This window comes from Seriola dumerili, unplaced genomic scaffold, assembly GCF_002260705.1.
Source record: "Seriola dumerili isolate Sdu_G_001 unplaced genomic scaffold, Sdu_1.0 BDQW01000230.1, whole genome shotgun sequence".
Lineage (NCBI taxonomy): Eukaryota > Metazoa > Chordata > Actinopteri > Carangiformes > Carangidae > Seriola > Seriola dumerili.
In genome coordinates, this window is record NW_019174485.1 from 1,209,395 (window position 1) to 1,231,814 (window position 22,420).

Here is a 22,420-nt window from a genome sequence, read left to right on the forward strand (position 1 = left end):
TTAAAAAATATCAACCTAGCCATTCAAGAATTGAAATGTCTCCATTAACACAGTATAATCTTGGTTTATTATGTTTTGCAAACATTATCTCTGGTTTGAACCGTGTGAGAGCAGATAACCCTACAGTGCTACTGTATTTCCAGTCAGGCAAACCTATGATTTATGCAAAAAAAACAAAAGGTTGTGTCAGCCAAAACAATTTACATGCCATTAAGAAAACAAGGTCAGCATTTGTATCTCTCTCTCTCTCTCGCTCACTTTTGCACTCAGTTTTGTCAGTCACCTCTTGTTAAAACCTTTTTTCATGGAAATGTTGACTCTTCTATCTTGTAAAAAGCCTTGTGAGTGTATTTTTGCAGGGATTTCATTACAGCTGAACATTTTCATTTTTACTGCACATCTTCAGGAAACTGTTGATACAATGGTGTTTTCACCATATTTCACAAGAGGGCGTGCTTTTGCCAAAACCACCAGCCTTCACATGCCAACAACACAACCCTGTAGCTACAACACACATCATCTTTGAAACCTGTAAACACCCCACAATGCGCGCAGTGTATTAAGCACTGTATTTATGCCCATGCATCTGTGCAGTCCATCCAGCTGTTCCTCTGTACTCAACAGTAACATCATTACTAGAGCAGGAGGGTAGGAGGAGGAGGAGGGTAGGGTGAATGAAAATGGCATGGATCCCATTGAAGCCTCTCCCTCCCTCCCCCTGGGGATTAGTGGAGCAGCACTCCCCTTGACCGTCTCACAGCTCGTCCAGTAGCCCAGCAGCTGTTCTCTCTCTCAGCGAATTGGCAGCCAGGGTCGCTGGTGTGGGGGTGGACGTGTATGAAACGTCTTTGTCCAGGCTGTGATTTTTCTATGTGTCTCCCTCTTTTTCTCTTGGTATTACTTTTCTTCATATCTCCCCATATGCAGAGATGCCTCCTCCTCTCATCCATGCTCTTTCTATTTGTTCCTTCGCTCTAAAGGAGTGACAGGATGTTTATATATAGATCAAACAAAGCGAACATGAAAAATAAAGTGCTGTAGTTCAAAACACAATCTGCGTATGTGTGAAGGAAGGAAGTGGAAGGAAACAAGGTTGCATCTTCTCTTCTTTTGCTGACTTCCACTTCACACAAATGGCTTTGTTTTGGTTGTCAGGACATCAGCCATGCGCATGTTACTGACCGGGGCCTCCCTTGACTTTGCTGCAAGTGTCTCTCTTGTCTCCCTCTCACATATACATGCACAGGGGTGTGCGCATACAGACACATACACATCAGCATGCTTGCAGGCGCCCTATTCGTCAGTGTCTGGCTCATTCTGCCTTCCTTCTGCCTACAGATTGGAGGACAGAGGTAGCAAGGGAGGGCTGAGGGAGAGGAGAGTTGCGAGGCAAAACGGCTGGTCACATGAGCAGAGATCTGTTTACAAACCCAAGGCAGAGCAGAGCAAGAGCAAGGGGAGGAAGGGAAAGGCGAGTTGCAGGCTCTCTCTGAGCACCATTATGGATTGAATGAGGAAGAGGGGAAGCCTGCCATGACAAAGCCAGCTGGAGGCGGGAGAGACTGAACACGACACACGCAGACACACTTGTGCACACACATCGCCTTTGTCTCTGATTTTTTTTTTTCTCAATTGAAGGAGCAGATGGTTAGAGGGAGAGTAGGATCCCCCCCTACGCACACACACACACATGCACTGACTGACACACAAACACACACTCACCAGCAAAACACCAAACCCAGCTAGAGGACTGTTGTTGACTGCATGGAGCTGTCCTCACTTTGTTTGGGCTTTGAGAGAAGTACATTTCTGCCTTCTGTACTGAGGAGGAATACCCACTGCAAGATCAGAGGACTGGAGGAGGAGACAACAGACAAGAAGAGAGGGGGATGAGACTTGTGAAAATCCTCTGTTAAAAAAGCAGCTTTGGGAGGAAGACAAAGCACAGATTAATGCCAGATAATTACCTTCATTGGACGAGGACTGTCATTTTGAACGGTGGATGTCACTGAAATTGGTGAAGGGACGATACTGCAGAGACAAAGTGAAGTCAAAGAGGCCCTTTTCTACTGGAAACGTGAGTATTTCCTGTAACCAAGAAGCCTGTGTTGTTTATGACATTGTGATTGAGTGAGATGCAGCTTTTCACAATAACAACTCCTGAATAACACGTTATGAGGCATCTGAACAACAATCATTTCTTGTCAACAAGATTTCTTTGTCTCTTCTTCTCTCTCCCGTGATGACATCATTCTCGCTGGGATCCAGAAGCACATGAGGTCTCCAGTCCTGGTCCAAACTCCAGTCCCAAATCTCCCAATCTTTACACGGAGTGGTTAATCCAGATTTGGGAATGCTGGGCAGCACAGACTGCTGAGCCAACATAACCACACCTCCTGAGGATTTGTGGAATCTGAGCAAATCTGAAAATCTTGATGGTTGTTTTTTGAGGAGGTAAAACAACCCAACAAAAGAGCGATCCAGCTCAGAGTGACTGAATCCAGGCTCCAAACAGATTCAGTGTCCGGAGCTCCAGCCCACGAGCTTGGCTCTCATCCAACCTACTCCTGACAGGGCCTGAATTTACTGCTGCTGCCCTGGGAGTCAAATTTCATGCAACCATTCCAATGGTGTAACGGTAAGTGAGTGGATTTTTCTGCCGTCTGCCAAATACATGAGAGGTGGTAGCACATGTACTTACTTGTATCTCATAAACTCAGTTACTTAGTTGCTGACTGCAAACTAATGGGATCCACATAATGGATATGGCAAATCACAGAGAGAGCGGAGGCCTCAGTTTGTGTTTTGGGGAGGGTGAGGGCACTGGAAATAAGCCGCATTCAAGGTCATGTTTATTTGACAGCTATGACAATTGAACCTGAAGATATTTTATCCTCTGACCTTATGCCATTTTATTGTTTTGTTTCTGCTGAGTGCATCAATGCCAGGTTCATATAATTGTATCTCTCATTATGCTGCCCTAGGTCTTCCCTAGACTACAAGCCCCCCACCCCATAAATCCCCCAACCCCCAGCCATGTCAAATTATCGAACCCATGCCCCCCACAGTGTGCAAGCTGTACCCATTCATTCACTCTAAAGAGAGACACATGGACACTTAGAGGCTGGCAAAGAGCATCCTCGCCGCAAATTAATAGGAACACATGTGGCCTGTGGAAGTGGGGCTTCCTCTGCTATTGTTTTACCAAATGGTCCTTTAGTCTCCTCAGAGATCCACACACACACACACACACACACCCCCCACCCCCTGCCACCTGCAACCCACACACACACTTGTGTCTTACAAATACATGCAGACAGACGCAGCACACCCCTACCCTTCCATCCCCCAGTGCTGTCACTCACACAAACACACACACACACGCGCGCACACACACGCACACACACACACACACACTACCAGTCACCTCTATGGAGTCTGTGTAACAGATGGTGGTGTGGCGGAAGTGGTGTCTGTCCTCCATGTTTGTCTTGTTCGCAGACAATTAACGCACAGTCCTATGAGCGCTTCAGTTGCCACCGCAGTGCCACTACTGTCGAGCAAATATATGTTAAGTTTTATATCTGTACTCACCCCGAGGCTCAAGGCCTGATGGCAATATAAGCCTGTGATGGCACTATAGCTCCATGTTCTAGTTAATTATCAACAAACACAGATCTCATGAGCTTAAGTGCTTTCTAGATTCACAACAGTACAATAGCCTGTACAAATAACAGTAAACGTCTAATGTTTATGCTACCATTTTAGACTGAAACTGTGGATCTAAAGGGGAGATTACAATAGGTGATTATAATGGGAGACCAAACAATGAAGTTGCAAGACAGGCTTTAGCAGCTCTCTATGAAAATTAAGTTTAAAAACCTGAGGCTGTGAACTTAATATATAGAAACCTATGAAGAAGTTTTCTGTCATGGGCATCCAAACAAAGAATGAAAGTTACTCCTCTAAAAAAAATAACCACATGAGAAATGAGACAGGCTTAAGATTTCTTAAATGTATTTAAGCTAACTTGTAGCTTTGGACTCTTAACCCTAACAGTTAAAGGCAAGAGTTAAATGTGTGTCAAGTATGTAATCTGTATTCTTCTTGACAGGATGCCTGTGTGGTTTGGGTTCTCAGCGCTCTGAACACTACTGCAGCATGACGTCTGACATCTACCACCTCCCACTCAATGTGTATGTCATTGTGCTGGGCATCGGCCTCTTCGTCTTCATGCTCAGCCTCATCTTCTGCTGCTACCTTTTCAGGTAGGTACATGGGTGACTGTGAAAATCTGGGTAATAAGTGAGAGAGTTACAGAAGTACAAAAGAAGACATGACATTTCATCCAGTTAACTATCCAGAGAAAGATTTTTTTTGAACAAGCATTGCAACATAGTGTACCACAGCAGGTTAAAATTCAGATCTACCTTGGTAATAAGATTTTAATATGTGATAATAGAAGCAATCATGATGCAAATTTATGGAGGGTTGACTTGCAGAGCTGCCAAAGTTGCCACAATATAGTCGATGATTGTTAGAATAGGAAAGAAACACATAAATCTATGCTAGTGTTTATGTAGCTATGTATATATATATATATATATATATAATGTATTTTCTTAGTTTTAAAACAATGAACCAAATGACTATGTCTAATGTCAAAATGGTTGCTCATATTAATGAACCCAAAGAATTATCACCAACTCTGCTGTTCCCCTCACTGTTTCAACCTTACTCTTTTGGTTCACTCTCACGGCACTCATCAGTGTTGGTTTGAATTGCAGCAGACAGCTGTTGTCAGTGAAAGGCTCTAAAACCCACTGGTCGCTTCCTGCCCAGCACCAAACTGCAGACAGACAAAGTTAGCAACTAACAAGCTCACTAGCTAAGTAGATAAACAGTCTGGAGCATCTAACAGCTAAATAGCCAAATATTTCCCTCAGGAGTTGGTGGAGAACAAAGCAGAGCTAAAAAGACAGTGAATATTGGACTTGGATTAATCAGGTGTACACAAACACGACTCAAAATGATTGATAGTGTTGCTCTGTATCTGCTGGATGTTTAAATGACACCTGTTCGCTAATTCATTCATCATACAGTGATGATTGACTTTTGTAATCTCAATAAGCAACTGTTAACTAACATGGTTGCCATATCAGCTTCATATGGTGATATTATGTCATCATTTAATGCAGGTTTAACAATATATAAATATGTGTGTGTGTGTGTTTGTGTATATGTGTGTGTGTGTATACATACAGTATGTGTGTGTATGTATATATACATCACCTGTGTTTTTTTACAGTTTCTTAATATGTTGGTAGAAAATTAATTGTAAAACAATATATATCAATACTCGGCTATAAAATGAACTATATCTGGATGAAGGATTTTATCCATAACTCCTATTGCAGTAGTAGGAAATGGGAGTATTGATTAATAGCATGCCTGACTGTAGTTACAGTACAGTCATTTCTACTGTACAGATGTTTTTCTCTCTCTGTCTCTGTTAGGCTGAAACAACAAGGAACAAGGGAGCAGTTCAGCTACAATGAGGTATGTCTGAGATTTCTGTCGCTGTTAGTTAACATGTAACACCAGCTTTCGAAGCAGGTTATAAATACTACTATATAGGTAGCAGGGAGTGACAGTGTGGTGTGGTAGGTGTGGTGACAGTTAGTGTTGTTTTGTTTTAAGCTTTGGGGAAGGTTGAGCTACAGCTGTGTGTGTTATCTGTATTCAGGATTTTTTTTTAAACTATGCAACTAAAACAACAACAAAAACTGTTGCAAATATTTTTAGGCTGTCACATCAGGACATTGAACACATCTGAAGTTTGTTTTACACCATGGCTTTTCTGCCAACATAATAGTGCTGACACATCATTCACATGACCCAATGCTTCTCTCGTACCTCCCCCTTTTCCCACTGTAGGTGGTGCTGAAGGGAGCAAGCAAGAAACTGAGCCTTCTCGGAGTAAGTCACACTATTTGACATGCATGTACATGTCACTTGGGTCTTTAAACATGTATGTTAAACCCTAACAGCTGTACACATTTCGTGTTACCCACACTGTTTCCGTGCCAGCTCAGATGATCCATTATGAGCTGGGAGGGTTCGGTTGGTTAACTCAATCAATTTCTCCTCTCCGATGTGATTAACATGCTGAACTCACTCACAGTGGAGATGTCCTGAAAATATCTTGTATCTCGAATGCAGCTATTTAAAAATGTCAGAGTGCCTGCTTGACTCTCTGCTTGTAGCAGAATTTAGGACTCCAGGAATAACTGCACTCATTCAAAATGTATCATAAAAAAAGATTTCTTCCTGTCTCTTGTGATTCCTTAGCGACTGCTTTCTTTCTTTCTTTTTTTTGTCAAGGCAGCTGTGGTCGTTAGGGGTAATTTTGGTTTTCAGTTCAATGTGTAATCTCTGTTTTTGTTTAAGGGAAGGTTGAGATAGTCCTGTTACTCGGAAACATAAGATAAAAATACTATTTAAAAACAAGGAGTTATATTTGTGTCATGCTCTGAATCTAGGTCACATGAAAGTAATTTACCTCTCAAATTTACTTAATTTAGCTACAAATGGTAATGTTATTGGCTGTGGTGAGATACAACCCATTTACTGAATTAAGATGGAGGCAACACATAACACACATACACTGACCTTGTTTTGTTGTTTTTTGTTGTTTTTTTTGTTGTTGTTGTTGTTGTAGCAAACCTGCGCGGTGTGTCTGGAAGAATTCAGGACCAGAGATGAACTGGGAGTGTGCCCATGCTCACATGCATTTCACAAGAAGTGAGTGTTAATAAACTGGAAATTATAAAGCTTCAATACCACTCTCATACCTGTATGGTAAATATATAGCTAGCTATAGTCGAGTGAAGTTAGCTTAACTTATCTTATCTTGGTATAAAGAAAGGAAACAGGGCCAGGTTTCCTGAAGTCTCCGCTGGTTGCTAGGTAACCTAAAGACACGTAGACGCCATTGTATCATTATAATGCCAACTGCCCGGCAAATAACCCTGCATAAAACTACAACGTGTTATTTTACACAAAACAAACAAGATATAAAGTGTTCATTAGTGAGTTTTAGAGGCGAAGTTAGGTTGATTTACTTACCTTAGGACAGAACCAGGCTAACACTAGCTGTTTGCAGTCTTTTTGCTAAGATAAGCTCATTGGCTGGTGCTAAATCTCATCTAACTTAATGAACAGTTTCTGAAAGTGATGACTGAACTCCTTTTATATTAACTGCTGCAAATCAGTATACACCCAATGGCTAATTTGCATTGTTTTATCTCATTCTACCAGTGCAAGGCCCAAAGTGTATTGGAAAGGCTAAATGGAGAGGCTAAAAGGAGAAGCTAAATGACTAAACAAATTGAACAGCTAATAGGAAAAGCAAAATCAGCAAAGAAATGGACATGCAAATGGGACAGGAAATTGCCCTTTTTAATTCCTGATTAAAATCTGTAGGCCTATTCTTAATTCAATTTCTTTAATCGAGTTATTTCTCTTTTGAAACAGCATTTTCAAATAGATTTGATTTTATTATTTTCTATGGATTCATCAATGTATTTTTTAAATTATGTACTTATTGACTGTTTTATGTTATTTTGCAAACCCGTTTTTAATTTGAAGTATTTATTGACGATTCATATTTTAGTTGTAAATTATTTTATTAAATTACTTTTTATTCCAATCAAAATATTAAATAATTGCTTTGTAATTTAGACAATGTATTTATAGATTAATAAATTAATTTGCAAACAAATTTATTAAAGCCTATTGTTATTGGGAAATTGGTTATTAATTAAATGCTACTATTTCAGTGACATGTGGTCCTCCATTCTTCCTGACCACTAAGTAAATGTAATAGATTTGTTTTTTTTAAATTAGATTTTTAGAGGTAGTGTTGAACTGCTTTTTCAAGCTCATTTTTTGTTAAGGTTAATACATTACACTTGTGAGGATATTACTTCCAAATGTCATGTTTATCCAAAAACACAAGAGCAAAACTGTAATTATCAGCCACGAGACTCATATTCTGAACCGAACCAGCATAAAATTAGTAATAGCTTCTTTATTATTAGTACTAACTAATGATTCCAGGGGTTAAACATAGTGTGGAGTTTATTGTTATATACCAGTATTATCCAAAATGCTCCTGGCAAACCAGATTGTTGTCATGCAACGTTTAAGCTGACTGTTACTGTCTGTGTTCCGTCAGGTGCCTGCTTAAGTGGCTGGAGATCCGCAGTGTGTGCCCCATGTGTAACAAACCCATCCTCCGGCTCCACACAGACGCTCCCCAGGGTGCTGAGGGTCCCATGGACCCAGAGGAGGTGTGAGGGATTTGGGGAAGAGGAAACTGAACTCCCCTTACAGAAAACACACATATTAAATACACCAGGGATGATGGACAGCGGTCATCTTTAAGACATCTCACAGGAAATGTTGATAATGAACCCAAGTGGCCACCTTGCTGCTGACCTTTGAGCAATATGCCTTGGTGGAATTGGATATTGACAGCACCAAATTCATTTGGTCAGATCAGTCAGGGAGAGGGTGGATGAATAGGATCTTTTCATAAAAATGCTCCTAGATCTACTTCCATATTGCACTGTTCACCAAAAACATGACAGGAAAAGGAGCCACTTTAGAGAGCAGGATATCATTGCGGCTGTCACTGGATGACTAGTGCAGCACTGCCAGAGACAAACAACACAACAGGCATTCAGCGGGACATCAGAGTACAGGATTAGAATGGATACCTCTAATATCTCAGGGGTGTTACCAATACAGCCAGCACAAACCATGTCAGTCACCCTATAACCCTGTGCCACACATGCATCTTCAATACTGCCAGTGTAGGTGAAATGCTCCAGGTAGCCACAACCTCCGGCTGAAACCACGACCAGCGGGATTACAACCATGACGATTTACGTAGACAATATTGTTACCGATTGTGTCCCAGGCCCTTTCCTTTTAAAAAGAGACTGATAGAAAACTAGTCTTGCTTGTATGTATTGTATGTAAACGTGTCCCTATATATATTGTTATTTTGTATTTGTTGCTTTTAAATAAAACGTCACGTAATGTATTGCAATGGTGCTGGATTTATTGAAAGGTCAGTCACAAAAGTTATAGAAAATCTTCCAACGAGTCTGATAAGGAACTTTTTCTAAGTCCATTTAAAAACAGTAAACTAATAGTCATGAAATCCACTATTCTCTCCTTAGCTCACACTCATTTACATACAAAATGGATTAAAATGTAAGTTGATGACATATTGAATAACAGTTTGTTTGTTTTGTTTTAACATTTATAGATGATTTACAAAGGTTTGTTGTGTTTTGCAACATTAGAGCATCAAACCCTAACTTCAGGTTCAACAGTCCATGACACTTAAAAAAAAAAAAAAGCTTAATTACAAGCTACCAAGGTGATTATTTTGATTCAGAAACTATGCAGCCACAAACTTTTTTCCAAATAGGTATGGAGAGCTGGCTGAGTCCACATGTGTGTATTTGGTCTTTAATTTGAAGCCTCGGTGCCTTTAGCTTCCACAAATTCCATGGCTTTCTCCTTGACTGCCTGGATGCTCTGCGGGGTGCCGTGCTTCTTTTCGTATTCCAGGTAGCGCTTGAAAAAGAACTTGATCTTTTTCACTGAAACACTCAGGTGGATCACACGATCAAAGAGCGCCCTGCAGGACACAGGAAGTTGGAAAACACCATGAAAGACTTTGTATGTTTGATTATACACGTAAGCAGCTCACAGATATCAGTGTTATACACCAATAAGGCTTGGAAAATGATCATTTGCTCACCTGACTTCCTTCTGGGATCCATGTTTGACCATGAGGTCGATAAAAACAGACCAGAGATCGGTGCGTTTCGGATAGCTTGTCAGGACTTTGTCAAACATGGTGCGACCTTTCTCTACATCACCATAACGGAACTCCAGCTGAGCGAACTTGGCAATCACATCCACACCTGAGAGGAAGGATGACAACACATAAAGGTTAAAACCTGTGGAGAGACGCAGCTGGGGCGGGGAAACAGAATCTAACTAGTTACATACACTGAACTCTGACATAGACTGCACAGTCGAACGGGGGAGGGGATGACTAACTGGTTTCAGTCAATAGTGGGTGTAAAAAAATATTATCATCATCATACTCTTTTGTGGTAGGCTATATCTTGAGCTTTCAGCCAGGCTATCTTACTTTCTTTGGAGGGCAGACTCTTCAGTGCCCTCTGCAGGAGAGCACTGGCAGAATCGCTCTGACCCTGCTGGAGCAGGAAGGTCCCGTAACTCAGCCACACCGCCTTATTCTGACGGAAACGCTTCGTCATCGTCTTGTACAAGCTCTCTGCCTCCTGGATACAGCCACAAAACAGAGCCCACAACACACAGAAAGAGAAACACGCTGATTTTAAAGGCTACAGAACACAGCATTTGAGCATCGAAAGGGTAAAATGTCAAACTAAGGAAAAACTCAATAGACTGCACCTTGGTCTTGTTGGACTTGGCGTAGATGTCGGCCAGCTGCTGATAAACGGGCATAGGCTCACAAAACTGCAGCGCCCGCTCAAATACTTTCTTTAAGGTCTCCTCTGTGCCATACATGTTCTCCAGGTTCAGCAGGGCCACCCACACATTCAGCTTCTCCTGCTCCTCTCTGGACCAACACAGGATAGTATTATCTAACACCATTATGTGCTGTTAAAAGTGGTCTTGGACGTTAACAATGAACCTTTGGGTTGCAAGTTTAAAGACTGACCCAATATGAGTGACAGAAATCCATTATTTTATCAATCACCTGAAGGAAATAGTTTTGAGAGCCCTCTCAGCCACAGCGCGGGCCTGCTCGATCTGTGTGGCCTGCAGGTGATGTGCCATGTACTGGAGCCAAAGCAGAGAGCTGTTGGGGGAGGCGAGGAGCAGGCGCTCGAAGGCAGCCGCATCTTCGGGGCGCAGGTTCGGATCCATGAGCTCAGTTTCCCGCTGTACCAGCGCCTTCTCTGCCGCCTTCTTCTCCTGTTCCACCTCATGACGAGACTTCTTCTGGGGCTGAGGAGAGAAGTTTCAAGACGAAAGACAGGATGGTCAAGAAGATGAGTGATGAAGAGGAGCGGAGAGAGAAAGAAATCCTAAATAAAAGACTTCTAAGAGATTATCTTTGAGCAGGATACAGAAAACGATGACAGTAAGTTGTATGTTTAGGTTTGTCTCACCTTGCTGCTTCTGTCTTGGTCCTCTCCATCACTGGAGTCCCCGCCCTGAGCCGCAGAGGCAGGCTTCAGAGAGTTCAGTCCCACGTCCCAGGAGAAACCTGCCGCCACCTGCAGTCGGGCTGGACCCGCTGAGCTGGGTGTCACCTGCTGAGGGAGGGGAGGGGGAATTAATTTTTCTGGTTTTTAGATAATATCACTGCACCTTCTGAGCAGCATTATATTCACTTACTTTTGCAGGATCAGGTTTGGGTTCCTCTTCATCTTCCTTATCATCATCTTCCCTGAAGTACACCTCAACTCCGCTGTCATTATCCTCTGTCTTAGCTTTCTTTGTTTTTTTCTTCTTCTTTGGGACCTGGGACTCTGCTTGTTTCTGGCAAATAAAACAACATAAAGATCATCAAGGTTTAAATAAACCACAACACATGCACGCAATTGCTTCAGTGGCCATCTGGTTGTAATTAAAGCTGTAGGGTTTGCAGAGGGACTGGGGCAAAGATCAATGCAGCAATTATTGCTGTCAGACCAAAGGATAATGAGTGCATGATAAATGAAGATGGCACAGATCTATGTGCGAGTGGTTCCCCATATTGGGTACTGCTCACTTTCAAACACCTCAGCAACTCCGAAGACTGAGTAGCGAGTCATGTACAATGAGTTTATGATTTAATGGAAAGGGGGAAGGGAGGAAGGAAAGAAAGTCTGATGTCAGTGCGCCAAGGAAACCCAGGCCGTTTGTTACCTGTTCGCTCTCAGACAGTGTGCGCTTCTTCTTCTTCATAGAATCATGTTTCTTCTTCTCCTCTCCGATAAGACGCAGCGGCAAACCGAGAGATTCTGGAAGGACATCTGGCTTCCCGGTGTCCACGGGGAGCAGAGAGAGGTCGACCAACTCCTCCTCTTCGTCAATACTGAGGACGAGAATAGAAAAGAGCTGCAGACTAAAAATGACACGATGACAGTATTGATTCTGTAACCAAAGCTGCACTGGACAAGAGCTCATGCAAAGACACACAAGCAGCATTACGTTGCTAAATTCTTCCCATTTGCCCTCATCAGTTTCTGATGTCTGGTATGATGACGGCTTCTTGTCTTTCACTCTACATTCATGCGTCACAAGACATTTAACTCATTAAACTGCTAGTTACAGTGGATCAGAGTGTAACCTTAGTGACAATAAAGTTCTCTTGGACATATGTTCATTATTACAAACCCAGAGCTGAGATGTTTTTTTTTTTTTTTTTTTTGTACCTGAGGATCTTGGTGGTGAGCAGAGTGTTGGGAGGCAAGTGCTCAGAGAGGACCTTGTGGTTGTTAACAAAGAACTTGGTGGACTGCTGAAGCTGGGCTCTTCCAGTTAAACCTCGAGACAACCTGGAAGACAAGTGAAACACTCTGTCACTTTTAACAAGATCACAAAGCAGTGAAAAGAAATAATGAGCAGGGCAGAGGATATGTCGTGATACCGGCTGAAATAACTAGAATGAAACAAGGGGCGTGTTGTTCCTGTGGGAAGTTCATGTTTCTGTGGAGTTTAGATATGAATGCACTTTCTGTCCTGTCTGGTGCTAAAGAAAGTTAAAGCTAAATTAGTTAAAGTTAAGTTTCAGTGCTGGATGAATTTCTCAGTTACCTGATGAAGATGCCCTGCTCTCGCACAGCCTTGACGTAGCCTCTGATGACCTGGCCTGCCTTCAGTTTGTCTACAGACAAAACTTCTGGGTCCTTCATTGGCTTGGCCTGCTCCGGGTTCAGCCTGAGGGAGAAGAGTTTTCAATCAGCCACGCAACCTAATAAGATTTACTGTTGTCCTAAGCTGTGTAAACTCATGCATTAGACTTTTACAGTGACACTTGTCATACCTCGATGGACGTAGAGATAACTGCCACTTGCCATTTTCACACCCGAGGAGGAAACACCTAAGGCAAAAGAGGACATTAAAAAGTTAAAGTCTTAATTTGCGCTTTGAGATGGTCGAGACTGACGATGGTGCAATGATTTTTTTTGGACTGTAGCTGCTGATTCTTGGTATTCTGTCTGAGCAATTTCCCATGAATGTATTCTGGGCAGTGGAAGATCAACATTTGCAACCATGATATTAGGCTCTTATAATTCCAGCAGTTTGTTTTGTTTAGCCTGAACCAATGCCAGAAAGTTAACTTATCTCTCATTTAGGTTCATGCAAAACAAACAAACAAAAAAATACAAGTTATCCACAGTTTGTAAATGAAATAGAACATTACAAGGCAACAACTAAACTGGTCTATCAAACAGGCTTTGTGCAACATGATGAATGTTTCCCTGTTTCCCTCCTTCTTTACGACTGCCAGCTTTTCACTCTGCCTTCCAATGTGGCTGTTCAGAAACAACTATAAAACACTTTTGATTTTCAACATGTTTTGTCTTACAAACTAGTTCTGCGAGACCATAAACTGACCCTTAGTCTCAGACTATGTGCAATGCATAAATAAAGGATCTTTATAAAAAGGTCGCTGCTTCATGTACCGACCTGATTAGCTGATCCTTGCTATACCCATCCAGGGGCTTTGGCCTGTAGGCATCAGCCAGGTCAGTGACAGCAACAGTCCCCATGCCGCCGAAGGGAAGCTTGACCATGAGGCCAACTTGTGGCAGAATATTAGTCACGATCCCCAAAGTAACGCTGCCTTTCTCCAATTTATGGAGACCTGGAAAGCACAGGGAACCCAGGAATCAAATTCTGTTTTAGCATTTAGCATACACAATCTGAAATCGATATGGAGAGGTGATACAGCATGCAAAAATAGAACAGCCAACAAGACACAGTCTGAGGTGCTCCTACCTGTGAGTGAGAGCACAAAGCGATGAGGTTTGGAGCTCACTTCTACCACTTTAGCACGGACTGCTTGGCCCAGCTTGTACAGTTTCTCCGGGTGTCTGGCGTCCTGAGGATAAGCACAATTTTACTGAGATTTAAATGAAAGGTTCATCAAATCTTACTTTCTCTACAACTGTAAAAAGCCTTCGACTTCGGTCATTCTCAGCACTTGAATGTTAAAGATGACGAGACGTGCTCATCCGATACATATGAAACGACATAATGCAGACACAGCTTTAAACTTACTTTAGGATCAGTGATCATGGCCAAAAGCTCGACCGTCCCAGTAACACAGGGATCAGTGGTGACTTCCAAAGACTTCTTCTCTGGATTGAACTGGGGGCAGAGCACAAGCATGCTAAAAAACACGGCTGCACGTGTGTTCCTTAAAAGCTGTTTTCCATTTGTCAACTTATGACCAAAAAGTAAAATATTGTGGAAACCCAGGCAGTTAAAGTATGCCTTTACAATTTTCAAAACTTACCTTTGATACAAAGCATGTCAATTCTTCCCCGACCTTATAGCTTTTAAATTTCTCTTTTGCTGGAACTGGTTTGAAATCTACGCTCTTATCCAGTTTGCTGTAGAGAGAAAAAGAAAAGGACATAACAAGTGAACAGCTATGACAACACAACAGGTTTATATAATGGTAATATTTACTGGTTGAAAAATGAGAACACTGTAAATCTACTAATTTACTTTAGGATTACACAATAACATTCAGGATATCATGCGGTATATTATGTAATGTTGGACATGGTAATTGCACAGTGAACTGTACTATACAATTACCTTGGTATAAGTGTGAGCTCAGGAGTGGTGTATGTAAATCTGGGATGGGAAAACGGCAAGAATCTGAAAAAAGACAGATAAAATTAACTTTAAGTTCAATACACTTTAACAAATAATAAATATAAAATCATCACATTCACTTTTATACTTTTACAAGGATTTTAAGGTTAAGAATGGACTAAAGTACACTAGGAAAGTAGGAACTAAAGTAGGAAAAAAAAAGGGTCTATTCCAACATGTAAAATGAGGCATGACGGGAGTGTTTACCTGTGACTGGAGGCTTCTCGCCCTCCAATGACCCTGACGTTGACCACACTGCCCACTTTCACCGAGGACGTCGGGAAGGATCCCAAACACACTTTTGTGTTCTCCACCACCTCAGACACGTGCACGCTGCCTGTGCTTCCATCGTCCAGTGCTACCTGAATGCAGGTGGGCTTCACTGTCCGTACTTTCCCCTGCAGGATTTCACCGAAGCGGTGACCCTTGGAGCCCGACTGGTTCTCTGAGGTTGTGCGCTGTCTTTTTGATGCAGTGCGTTGCCAAGACACTAGAGGGAGCCCTTGTAGCTCCTGACAGTTGCGTTCCGTCACCTCGACGGCCAAACTCCTCCCGGCCTTCAGCTTCTCTGACTCAAACAGCAATATCTCATTCAGGTGGCTGGTAGTTTGGATCACGGTCAACTGGGCCGTATCACCCAATGAGATGACGGCAAAATCTTTGTCTGTGTACTGCACCATCGCTGTGTATTTTGATCCTTCATTTAACTGCAAAAATACAGAAACACCGCAGTCAGTTAATTATTTATAACTTTCAGCCTCCGTCCAACCACAGTGATTTCCATACAGTCCCCTACATAAAAATGACTAAAACGATATTGTCTCACGTTGTCTGACTCTTTAGAAAAACACCACCTACAGCACGTTAAAGGGAAAACGTGTTCATCCTAACTTTCTTTACTATGAAAACAGGTCAGTAAATGGCAATAGGAAGAGTGACACTCACAGACTTCTTGTTTCCCACCAGCTTAGAAAGGATAGACACATGGACACAAGTGGAGAGGATGTCAACATGAAGGATGACCGCAGTAGCTTTCTGTCCTGAGGTCAAGTTAACGCCTGAAAAGCACATCATGTATTTTATGTAAAACAAAAAATGTAACGTGTTAAAAGGTAATGATGCAACATGTAGCAGACGACACAGAGAGAAGGCAGGAATATCTTCACTGCAGTGTCCTGACATTACTGGAGAGGACATTTGTGTTATATGTATGTATGTTTGTATGTAAGGAGCTCAACAGACACCAGCCAATCAATAATGCAGTATTTCATTATTTACCACATCATTTTGGTTGATGCAATGATACCATGAAAACCCGGTACTAGCCCATGTTGCTATATGCATTCCAAGAGACTGCAGGAAATGTGAATGATATTTAAAAAGGAGTAAAACATTTAAGAATTTCAAACCAAAACACTAAAACATTAATTATTACATGTTTCTAATACATACCCATGACATGGTTCTTGCTGGCCAGTATGGAAACACCGACCAAATCATCAGACGTAAATGTCGCTCCGTTGTCACTCACAGTATCCGTGGTGAGCTTCAGCTTCTGACCAACAGAGAGAGCAGCCAGCTGCTGGCGAAGATCGCTGTTATCTGAGAGACACAACGAGACAGACACCATAAGGCCTGACTTATAACATCTGATTTATGTTGAACCCGTTTATATCCAGCTCTAAAGTGACTTCAGAGACAACACATGCATACCTTTCATAGCCAACATTTCATTCACGACTCTTCTCTCCTGCAGACCATTAATGAGTCTGGTCTGGGCGTCACTCTCTGAAGCTGTGACCTCTGACATCTTCAGCGTGATCAGGAAACGCCGCTTTTCCTCGTCCAGGTTGGTCACTTTAGCGATGACTGTCTGGCCCAGCTGAAAGACGGCTGTGGCATCACTGATGAACTTGTCAGACATGGCCTGGGAGGCAGAGCAGAGAAAGAATCTTAGAAGGAGAAATAAACAACTTGTACATACAGATTTTCAGGTGTGAAGACACACAACAGCCCTTTACCCACCGACTTTGGTGCAAGACCCACGAGGCCATATGGGAACTCCACAAAGACGCCATAGGACATGATGTTCTTGACCCAGCCAATCAGCTGCATCCCAACTGTGATCTCTGAGAAGTCCTTGGCAACCACTCCCTCCTCCAGTGACCACCTCACGGTCGGTTTCTTGGTGAGAGTCTTTAAAAGAGGAACAGCTAAGGAAAACACAACGCTCCTGCTTTTCATATTTAGGAAATGTGAGAATGAACTTCCCGATAAGCATCAAAGGCCAATAAAATATTTCATACTGTGCAGAATCAATCTAATCAGGGCAAATTCGGTTACAATCAGATTCGCACCAAATCTACAGACAATATAAAGACAGGATACAATATTCTGTTTGTTCTTGCCGAAACACATGAGGTTTGAGATGTTGTCTCCCTCCTGCAGGCTCTCCCACAGCAGAGGGCAGTTGGACATGTGATCAGAGAGGTGCATGGTGGGTAGTATGGCTTTTATCTCATCAGGGAGGATCGCCACCTCCAGACCGAAGAGCAACTTTTTCAGCACCTTGGCCTCCAGCCTCTACATCACATACAGAGTGCAGATGTTACATTAGTGAAATATAGAGGTCACGATTTGGCCCATTATGATAAAAGAGAGACAAAACCAAAGCTTGAGGTCTTTAACTTACCTTCCCCACCTCACAGTCAAACTGGGGCTTGGCAGGTTCCTCAGTTTCTCCCTTCGCTGCAGCCTTGAAGGACAGCACCATCTTCGCCTTGTCGGGGTCACACTGAAGAACTTTAGTCTTTAACACCTGGACGGTCAACCAAAACAAGAAACAAATCAGATGTCAAATCAAGGGCTTGTGGTGGTTCCCAAACATCTCGAACAAAGACAACAAAAACCTTACACCGGATCACTCCTAAATTTTATTTGATTTCCTCACCTGCCCGACATAGAAGACCTCCTCAGGATTGATGATGGGCTCAGAGCTGAGTTCACTGAGTGGCACTAGACCCTTGACGCTATTGTAGAAACGAACGATGCAGCCAAAGTTTTTGATGCAGACAATGTAGCCGTGGGACAAGCTGCCGGGACGAGCATCAGTAAAGCTGAGGAACAACGGCAGGGAGCTTTCAACCAGGGCCTTCTTTCTGGTCAGGTACAGCTTCTTATTCTCTGCATCTACTGACAGCACCTGCAGGAATATACCCCCACACAAACACAGAGGAATAAGACACATATCTGCCAAAGAGTTGAAACTGTGTATTCTACAGATTGCTTAACAACAGGCTTAAAACAAAGTAGAGTAAACTGCACTGACCCGACATTTGACTTTCATGCCCTCTATGTACTTCTTCTCTGGGTTTTTGAGGATGATGTCAGAGAGGTGTGTCCGAGGCACCAGACCTTTAATGTGGTCAGACAGATGCACCACCATCCCGTGATTCAGCAGGACTGACACTGTGCCCTTGGAGGAAAAGACACGTGGAAGAAAGAGGATGTGAGACAGATAACAGAATCAGGGAGAGAGACAGGAAGGTATACAAAGGAAAGAATAATATATGTGGAAAGGGTTGTTAAATGAATGTTTAAACACAATTAAAACAAAGATTTCTAGATTTAATTTTTTGTTCATTAACTCAATTTTTTTATCAATCTACACAGATGTTAGCCAAACAGTTCGATTTCCTGATGAAGAATCTTTAAAGTCACATCTATACCTACTCCCTCATTGAAAAATCCCGAATCTCTGAATGTGCCGATATGTTTTCTTGCAAAGGTTTAACTACTAGATACAAGATTTCTCCTACTTCACTGAAAAGTCCTTCTGAAGTGTGCGTGACCTGGAGGCCTCATGTTTCCACATCACACTTATATACGTATAACTCGCGTATTGTACTGTGACTGGCTTCCAAAGTTGCGATGCTTTAAAAGAACATTTTTGCATTGCCTTTGCCACTGACTGAAACATTGCATTTCTGATGTTAAGTATGTTCTCACTGCTGCTTCTTCTTAGGTCCGACTGTCAACCTTGCTGATGTGATGCTGCGCGACTTAAATGTAAACACTTTGGGCTTTTAAAGTGAGACGCTGCCATGTGTTGCCTAACAGATTTTTAGAAATGTCAACACAAGCAAAGTTTACAATTACCTCCACAACTTGACCAGCCTGCAGATCATGATATCTATAAAAAGGCCTCTCAATCACACTCCTGCAAAAAAGACGAGAAACATTTTTGTCAGAATTTCAAAATGGATTTCTGAGTTCAATGCTCACTATGGGGGAAGTTCAGAGCCACACACCTGCGCAGACTAACAAAATGAATTTGGTCAATGGGGCTGTAGTCCAGGATCCTGCAGGTGTGCTCAGGCATCGCCAGCGCTCTGTTCTCATTCGCTGTCTCATTTGACTCTTTTAGGTGGTTCCTCTGTCGGGAAAGACAATAAAATGATTTTAACCCAAGGCTGTGGTGGCAGCATATCAGCCGACAGCATTTATTCTTTGTTACAACTAAAATTGGATAAAACTCACGTGCACAAATGCCAACGTTTCGCCAGGCAATTCCAACATGGCTCCAGACATGTGGTGTATAGTCGTTATTTTGCAGCACTTCACCACCTCACCAATGCGGTCACCCCCCGCAGGGGTGGGGTCAATAGTTTTCCCAGGCTGAACGAGGAAGCTGCGCAGACTCAAACCCACCAGACGTGTGGTCGGCTCCACGTAGAGCACACGAGCTTGCACCTGGGTGGATGGATGCAAAAGCGCAAAAGAGGGTTAGGATGCCAACTTTATAATCAAGTACGAGCATGTGAGACAGAAAGACTGAGTGGTAACATGTAATGTTTTCATCTGAGACCTTTAATAGGGTGTATTTTAATTGAAAACATCCATGAGAGCAATAACAGACACAATGTCTTAGATGCCAAAAGCATCCCTGTGCTGAGTCAGGTTTACCTCAGTTCCCTCTGTGTAGTCGGACGCCTGTTCTGGCTCCATGTGGAGAAAGTCCACCTGGCCACTAAAGGAGGACAGGAAGTCCAGGATCAGACCATGTTTGGTCACCTGCAATAAAGAAATGTCAACATTATCAAAATGAATTTATTACAGTGAATAAACAGGAGATCATTCACTGAACAAAAGACAATAGACTTTAACCAATGAATTTTCCTCCTATATTTGGACAGACTCATATCATAATAATAAACTAAACATAATAAATGTCATTGTCTTCTTATCTCTACCTTCTTGATTGTAGATTTGAGCAGAAGACCAGGCAGAAGGTTGGTGAGGTTCCATCCCTGCGTGGATTCAGCACAGGCCTGGGAGATGGTCAGGGGGTTGACAGAGAGCTGGACCACACGCCCTTCATTCTTTACTCCGTCCACATGAGAGGTCACATACTGACCCACTTTCAGCTCTGTAGACATGAGAACGCAGAGTAAGACGTGAACTCCTGAGATATTTTGATCTCTGCAATTATTATCTCTGAATGAATTTCCTCATTTAATGAAAAGCAAATTTAAAATGCTGTGTAATACCCTCTGGGTTGTTGTGTTTGTCTTTTACTGTTTTCATAGGCAGGAAGGCTTTGGACCCACTGAGTCCAATGTCAACTATGCAGCCATGATCCTCCACACTTTCCACACATCCACTCAAGACCTACATCAATACACAATGACAACATATCAGTACATTTTTGGTTTAATAAAAATTCAAACTGAATATTTGTTTGACTGATTATGTGCATTAATGACTCACCATGCCAGCTTTCAGAGAGCTTGAGGTGAGACCCTTGTTGACCAGCTTTGGATTGATTGACAGCTGGATGCTCAGAGAGCCTCCTCTAGCCACGTCTAACTTGGCAACCACACATCTCAACACCATGCCGGGGTAGAAGAGGTGTGGCAGAGAGCAGATCTCCTGTGAAGTACAGGAACCAGATATTAGAAATATATTACAAAATATCCTGGGATGTGTGCCAACTTCTTTATTAGCAGGATATTCAAATAATCGCTCCACAGGCCTACCTCTGTGTCAGCTGATTCCAGTTGCTCATTGAGCAGCTTGGTGTACGAGTCGCTGATGTTCTTGATGCTGAGGAAACCTCTTAGACCACAAGGCAGACTGACTGTCACCTCAAAGTCTGCGACCTCCTTCACACATCCGAGCATCAGCATACCTTCCTTCACATTCTGGGGGAAAAGAAACCACACCCAATATCAAGTCAGATACTATGCTGAATACCCTGACTAACCTTTTGATTCAGAGAAGTGCCACACTAAATATAATTTTACTGAGAAAAACAGTCTACTTGACACATTTAACAAATTCCAATTATGCGTTGGGTCTTTCCAAATATATTACCTTTATATGTAGGATTTCCACACACTTGGCTGCTGCATTGAGTGTCAGACCATGTCCTTTTTCTTTGCTCGTCTTTTGCTTCTTGAGTTTCTTGCCATCATCTTTGCCCGCCCCCTTTCTTTTCTTAGTTTCTGCTTGTTCGTTTGACTGCAAGAAAGATGCAACCATCATTAACCGGGGAAGACATTTTACTGATATATTCTAGTGTGAGACTCAGTATATGGTGCACTATCAACATTTATCTACACATTTTGTGAAAACGATGGAATATGAAGGGAGAATGAGAAGAGCAGACATGAAAGAAGGGCTTCCACTTCAGCAATGTATGGGTGTGAAGTAGAAGAATACACTGTGTGGTATTATGTGATAATCCAGTGAGTTGTCCAGATAAAGTATGTATTTGCATATATATGTGGACACAAAGACAAAAAAAAAGGGATGAACTCTACCTGGAACAGGTTGTCCACTTCGGTCCGCTGCGCCACTATTTTACTCTCAGTGGGCTTCTTTGCTGTCCCTCCTCGAGGGAAGTCTTCCTCCACTGATGCCATGTTTGATGTTGATTCAGACGTCTGAGAAAATTAAAGGTACTGTGAATAAATAGCTTGTTTCAAGGATTTTAACTGATGATGACACACCACAACCTAGAGAGTGGACATGGTCAGGCTCTAGTGCAAATTTGACTTCTTTAATGTAACTGCTGATTTTACATTTGAAACGTTTACATTCATGATGAACGTTATCGACGTCATCGTCTCAAATGTAAAAACACAAAACCACATACTGTCTGACCACTCTAATACAAGCATAACTATTTAGAAAGCAGAAAGAAGTCAAGTGAATCAGTAACATTCCTGTATCCCCCGTTGAACTGAAAACATGCATGGGATAATCGTTAGCTGACCGTAACATGTTTTGATATTTGTCCTGAATACGTAGCAAGCCTCTATACAAAACCCCGTTTTCGAATTAAAGACATTCTATAATATAGTCTCAGTATTTACAATGAAATATCCCTTACATTAAATCTCCAGCTTTCTGGATAGCCAAACTCACATGTTGTTCAGCAACACGCCATGATCCC

The 22,420-nt window shown here is 42.3% G+C and overlaps 2 protein-coding genes across 4 annotated transcripts; one reads left to right on the plus strand and one right to left on the minus strand.

The window, feature by feature from the left end:
- The first annotated feature begins 1,428 nt into the window (after positions 1–1,428).
- LOC111229235 (RING finger protein 122-like) lies at positions 1,429–9,116 on the plus strand. The gene is made up of 7 exons (XM_022755475.1): positions 1,429–2,077; positions 2,269–2,638; positions 4,115–4,268; positions 5,517–5,559; positions 5,938–5,979; positions 6,722–6,804; positions 8,240–9,116. The coding sequence occupies exons 2-7, from the start codon at positions 2,614–2,616 to the stop codon at positions 8,358–8,360; spliced, it is 468 nt and encodes a 155-aa protein (XP_022611196.1). The 5' UTR covers positions 1,429–2,077; positions 2,269–2,613; the 3' UTR covers positions 8,361–9,116.
- A 1-nt stretch (position 9,117) lies between these two features.
- pdcd11 (programmed cell death 11) lies at positions 9,118–22,409 on the minus strand. 3 transcript variants are annotated; one of them, XM_022755473.1, is made up of 36 exons: positions 22,393–22,409; positions 21,786–21,908; positions 21,337–21,483; positions 21,000–21,164; positions 20,731–20,892; positions 20,511–20,631; positions 20,214–20,389; positions 19,927–20,034; positions 19,501–19,713; positions 19,272–19,396; positions 19,120–19,180; positions 18,290–18,436; positions 17,912–18,163; positions 17,654–17,779; positions 17,350–17,544; positions 16,987–17,157; positions 16,675–16,888; positions 16,414–16,563; positions 15,907–16,019; positions 15,169–15,668; positions 14,902–14,964; positions 14,594–14,690; positions 14,356–14,445; positions 14,074–14,176; positions 13,762–13,939; positions 13,115–13,171; positions 12,886–13,008; positions 12,504–12,626; positions 11,995–12,163; positions 11,482–11,625; positions 11,253–11,399; positions 10,838–11,088; positions 10,528–10,696; positions 10,241–10,394; positions 9,842–10,007; positions 9,118–9,718 (listed from the first exon to the last, which is right to left on the minus strand). In XM_022755473.1, exons 2-36 carry the CDS (start codon positions 21,885–21,887, stop codon positions 9,547–9,549), a joined length of 5,454 nt encoding a protein of 1,817 aa, XP_022611194.1. In that variant the 5' UTR covers positions 21,888–21,908; positions 22,393–22,409; the 3' UTR covers positions 9,118–9,546. The 3 variants fall into 3 exon arrangements, with proteins under 3 accessions (XP_022611194.1, XP_022611195.1, XP_022611193.1); XM_022755474.1 differs by having other exon boundaries at positions 11,253–11,396; positions 22,358–22,407; XM_022755472.1 differs by having other exon boundaries at positions 22,358–22,407.
- Between the last annotated feature and the right edge of the window lie 11 nt (positions 22,410–22,420).